Source organism: Humulus lupulus, chromosome 8 (assembly GCF_963169125.1).
Source record: "Humulus lupulus chromosome 8, drHumLupu1.1, whole genome shotgun sequence".
Taxonomy (NCBI): domain Eukaryota; kingdom Viridiplantae; phylum Streptophyta; class Magnoliopsida; order Rosales; family Cannabaceae; genus Humulus; species Humulus lupulus.
In genome coordinates this window covers 130131151-130136790 of record NC_084800.1, presented here as the reverse complement: position 1 = coordinate 130136790, position 5640 = coordinate 130131151, and the positions used below count along the sequence as shown (strand labels likewise).

The 5640-nt window shown below is 41.8% G+C and overlaps 1 protein-coding gene and 1 non-coding gene across 2 annotated transcripts; one reads left to right on the top strand and one right to left on the bottom strand.

The window, feature by feature from the left end:
• Positions 1-466: 466 nt before the first annotated feature.
• Positions 467-573, bottom strand: LOC133799034 (small nucleolar RNA R71). Its single transcript, XR_009876243.1, has one exon. It is a non-coding gene; the product is annotated as a small nucleolar RNA R71 (small nucleolar RNA).
• A 3575-nt stretch (positions 574-4148) lies between these two features.
• LOC133796062 (uncharacterized) lies at positions 4149-5245 on the top strand. Its single transcript, XM_062233542.1, has 4 exons — positions 4149-4218; positions 4324-4498; positions 4612-4688; positions 4755-5245. The coding sequence occupies exons 1-4, from the start codon at positions 4149-4151 to the stop codon at positions 5243-5245; spliced, it is 813 nt and encodes a 270-aa protein (XP_062089526.1).
• The last annotated feature ends 395 nt before the right edge of the window (positions 5246-5640 follow it).

The window sequence follows — 5640 nt, the reverse complement described above, 5'->3', positions numbered from 1 at the left end:
AACAAGAGGTTGGCTCATCAGACGGTAGAGATGGCACAAAATGAGAGGAATAATGAGGTTCCCGAAGTTCTGCAACATCCGGTTCAGAATCCTGATGCTAGAAGTTTGAGAGACTATGTACTGCCCACTATAACGGGAGTACAAAACTGTATTAGACCACCGGCGGTGGAGGCCAATAATTTTGAGATTAAGCCGACAATTTTGCAAATGGTGCAGTCCACTGTTCAATTTCATGGTTTTCCTTCTAAAGACTTCCATATGCACTTGGCGAATTTTTTGGAGTTGTGCGACACTTTCAAGTACAATGGGGTCAGCGATGATGCTATAAGGTTGAGACTCTTCCCATTTTCTCTGCGGGAAAGTGCTAAGAGCCGGGCTTGATTTGCTTCAGGAAAACTCTATCAATACTTGGCAAGACCTTGCTCAGAAATTTTTGGCTAAGTTTTTCCCTCCCTCGAAGGCTGCTAAATTGAGGGGAGAAATTAATAACTTCTATCAGATGGATGGAGAGTCATTATATGATGCATGGGAGCATTTCAAGGAGTTATTGAGGAAATGCCCCCCCCCCCCCCCCCCCCCCCCCCATGGTATAGAAAAGTGGATGCTGGTTCACAATTTTTATAACGGGCTGTGTGGTACAACGAGAACGATTATTGATGCTGCTGCTGGTGGGGCATTCATGAGTAAGATTGCCAATGAAGCATATGAGCTGCTAGAGGACATGGCCACAAATAATCATCAGTGGTCTGAGGAGAGGTCATCTGGGGTCAGAAAGGTACTTGGGGTGCATGAACTTGACGCAATCACTGCTCTAACAGAGCAAGTGGCCTCCTTGACAAAACAATTACAGCAGAGCACTGTATCTGCTAATGCGGTTTAGATGGCAACTAGGTGTGAAATTTGTGGTGGTCTTCACTCTATTGATCAGTGTTCTGCCAGTAGTAGTAATAACATTCCTATGGACCAAGCTCAGGTTTAAGCTATGGGAAATTTTCAGAGGCCATTCAATAATCCATTCTCCAATACTTACAATCCTGGGTGGCAAAATCATCCTAATTTTTCTTGGAGGAACAATCAGGGCCAGAAACCTCAGTTTCAGGGCCAGTTTCAGCAGAATATGCCTCAGCCACCAATGCATTAAGCCTCTTCATCACAACAGCCTAGGCCTCAACAATTAATGAATCAAGCTCCACCCGATAGGCCTAATGAATTGCAAGCTGCATTATTGACCCTCACCAACACTCAAACTTAGTTCATGACAAAAACTAGATCTTTTATCAGAAATCTGGAAACACAAGTGGGGCAGTTGGCTAATATGCTTAATAACAGACTGCAGGGTAATTTTCCTAGTAATAATGTAACACCCCAACTCTAGGGACCGTTACGGTGTGCCTTGTCAACAATGCTAAACTCGCTAATCGAGTCGTTTGGCCAAAATCGTGTAACTAAGTATGATTAGCGGTTTAGGGATTAAAAACTTTGGATAAGATGTAACATTTCATTAGAACATTTAACATACATACTGGGATCCCAAAAGTATAATTTTAGAGTCTACTACAAAAAAATATTTACAACAGGCCGTTCTCAGCGGCAAAACAGGGTTCAACCCTAGTTCCTCTTTAAACCTCGGCCGTGGCGGACGAGCAGCTGCATATGTACACGTCATCACCTAAGCTCTCCAACTCAAGGATGGTCCAGATTTCTTTTGCCTTTACCTGCACCACATAGCACCCGTGAGCAGAAGCCCCGCAAGAAAACACAATATAACATGATGTAATATCAACAATGATCATAATAATCATCCAGGACTCTCAGCCCCAATATAAATAGGTGACAGTAGCAACAGTCACAAAAGTGGATACAGCCCCCTCTAGCCATGGGACGTTAGGGTCACCCGGGCTTAATTGATAAGAGAACCTTTCATAAGTTTGATCAGGATAGGTGTATGGTGAATAGTCACCAACATAACCTTTCCCCGTGACCATAGAGTAATAACCTTGGAACAGCGTTCCCTAGCCATGTGACAAACAGTCACCGGGGTCATATGCCCTGGCTTTGATCATCTGGTCTTAGACCAGGCAAGCACTTATAAGTTCATCGACTTTAGGGTCGGTCCAACACTAATTCCATAGATCCATTCAATGCATGTTCATCGACTTTAGGGTCAGTCCAGCATTAATTCCATAGAGCCATTCAATGCATGTTCATCGACTTTAGGGTCGGCCAAGAATTAATGCCATAGAGCCATTAGATCTAATCTTCATTCGGCCCTGTGTCCTCGACGCTCATGCCGTTTCTGACCCTCAGGTCAGTGAAACACGACCAGTGCTCAACCCGTTGTGAGCTTAACTAATAAGTCACAGCCTCACAAACGGATCTGACACCATTGTCGATTCTGACTAATAAGTCAGTGCCATACACAAGTAAGCCATGCCACCAAACATATATCACATGTCCAATATCCATAAACAAGGTATTCAGCATGCTTACTTAACAAGTATTAATACAATTGGGACCATGCACAAATCCAGAGGCACAAGCTCTGAACAACATCATACTCAGTACACAAAGCATGTCCTAATCACATGTTTCTCGTGCATCATATGCATAACACTTAACAGTCCAACATGCAACAACAATAGCCATGCATGTCATGCTTAATATCAACCAACATGCATCAAGAATAGTCATGCATGTCACATAATACTCACTCGTCTGTTTTCTTACCTCAAAGTCGAGCTAGAATGATTAAAAGAACGACCCTTGAGAACGATCACCTTTTAGTCCTTTAGCGGTCACCTAGTCATAACCAAATATAGGATACCATCAATAAAAATGATCAACATAGGTTCCCAAATCAATATCTAGCCTCCGGAACATCAATCCACACTTAATCGGGTAGTAGGATCGACCCCGAGGCCTAAGGCCAACATCCCCAAGTCAAAAACCTATTTCTGGCCAAAACTGCCCTGATGGGCTGTGGCTCACCATAGCCATGCCACGACTCACCCTCAGACAGAAGCATAATTCTTCCCAGAAACACACTCAGGTCGCGGCACATTACGCAAACCAGCAAGCCACCAGCTTGTTTCCCCTGTGTTTCTCCTCGAAACCAAACCTTCAAACTAGTCCTAAACCTCAACCTAACACCCAATTCAACCACTAAACATTATCAACAACTCACCCACATCAAAACCCAAGTTAAACATCAACAAAACTTCCAAGAATTCCAACTATTTACCAAGAAATCACAAGCTAAAAGTTTAAAGCCAAAAACAGGGTGTACCATGAAACTAATGGTTGGAACTTACCTCAAAATTGATTTTGAATCCCCTTTAACGATTGAATCAAATCCCTAAGCTCCCACCTTTGATCTCCTAGCTTAACTCCTCAATTTGGGCTCTCAAAATTCAAAGAAAAGCAAAGGGGAAAACATGTACGGGAGAGAAGAAGAAGATGAGGATGGGGCTCTGTTTTTTGTTATGTTTTCCACAGCCTACTAACCCATATAAATCCAACCCAAATGACCTAAATACCCCTAGGACACTTAAGGTTCCTAAAGCCACCCCAAGGGCAAAATTGTCCTTTCCAACCTATACCGTTAATTATAATTAACTCTCTCCAATTACCGCTAATCTCAATATTCTCAAATGCCAATAAATCATATCCCATTACCCTTTAATTCTCGGTAATGTTCTAATCATCAAAATGACCCCGAGACTCACCCCGAGCCCCGAACTTAAGCCCGTTATAACTAGACCGAACACTTACATTTCACGATCGTCTCATGCCGAATAGCTCGAACCAATCCACCTTATGATGTGGCTATATTAATTAATCACAACCATGCACCCAACATACACAATTACGCCCACAGCGGCCAAATTACCAAAATACCCTTTTAATTATAATTACTCCCATATGCACACATTTACCATCATATTATAATATAATTCACATGAACATGCATATGATCATTAAATAGCATCATAATTCAATTATGGCCCTCCCGGCCTCCTAATCAAGGTCCTAACCCTTATTAGGAAATTCGGGGTATTACAAATAATAAAGTCAATCCTAAGGAGAAAGTTCAGGCAATTACTCTGAGGAGTGGTAAACAAATTGAGCAGCCTAGGGTACAACAGTCAATGGTTCAGAATGAAGAGATGGGTGAACAGTCTGATACAGCAGAACAAAGGGTTACTGAAGACCACCAAAGTTCAGAAAAGTGTCCTCTAGTTGTTGATGACCAGCCAGTTCGAGTTCCATATCCTCAGAGGCTTAGAAAAACTACACTGGATAAACAGTTTTCTATGTTTTTAGAGGTGTTTAAAAAGCTGCATATCAGTATTCCTTTTGCTAAGGCCTTAGAGCAGATGCCCAGCTATGTGAAATTTATGAAGGAGATTCTGTCCAAGAAAAGGAAGATGGAGGAGTACGAGATGGTGGCACTCACTGAAAAGTGCAGTGCAATATTGCAGAGGAAGTTGCCCCAAAAGTTGAGAGATTCAGGGAGCTTTACTATACCTTGCACCATTGGAAAATTTGAATGTAAACACGCTTTATGTGATTTGGGGCAAGTATTAATCTAATGCCCTTATTTGTGTTTAGAAAACTTGGTTTGGGTGAGGCAAAACCAACAACAGTCACTCTACAACTAGCAGATCGATCGGTGAAACATCCACGAGGTATTATTGAAGATGTTCTGGTGAAGGTGGATAAGTTTATTTTTCCTACTGACTTTATCATTCTAGACATGGAGGAGGATATGGATGTACCTATTATTCTCAGTAGACCATTTCTAGTCATAGGCCAAGCTCTCATTGATGTTCAAAAGGGAGAGCTTAAACTTAGAGTTCAAGGAGATGAGTTGGTATTTAATGTCTTTAAGGCCATGAAGTATCTGTTGGCTAGTCATAGTTGCTATAGTGTGGATGTGATAGAGAAGGCAGTCTCGAAAAGAAGGGTGAGTAGTGATGCTTTAGAGGCAGTGTTAATAGGTGATGAGGTAGATGATGATGATGCTGAGATGAGAGAATATGTAAACTGGATCAATTCTTACCAACCATACTGGAAGAAGTTTGAAGAATTAGCAGAGGGGCCTGAAAGACCACTAACATCCATTCAGCAACCACCACAGTTGGAATTAAAGGCTCTTCCAGATCATTTGTGTTATGCATACTTGGGAGAGAATGAGACTTTACCTATAATTGTTTTAGCTGACCTCTCAAAAACAAAATTGTAAAAATTGTTGAGGGTTTTACGGGATCATAAATTGGCCATTGGGTGGACATTGGCAGATATTAGAGGAATAAGTCCCTCAACAATAATGCATAAAATTTTATTGGAGGAAATAGAAAGCCATCTATAGAGGCTCAGAGAAGACTCAATCCAGCCATGAAGGAAGTTGTACTTGAGCAGATTCTTAAATGGTTGGATGTCGGAGTGATCTACCCGATTTCTGATAGAGCATGGGTGAGCCTAGTACAAGTGGTACCTAAAAAGGGTGGTGTGACCGTGGTAAAAAATGAAAACAATGAACTCATTCCAACGAGAACTGTGACAGGGTGGCGGATTTGTATTGATTACCACAAGCTCAACAAGGCAACAAGGAAGGATCATTTTCCTTTGCCTTTCCTT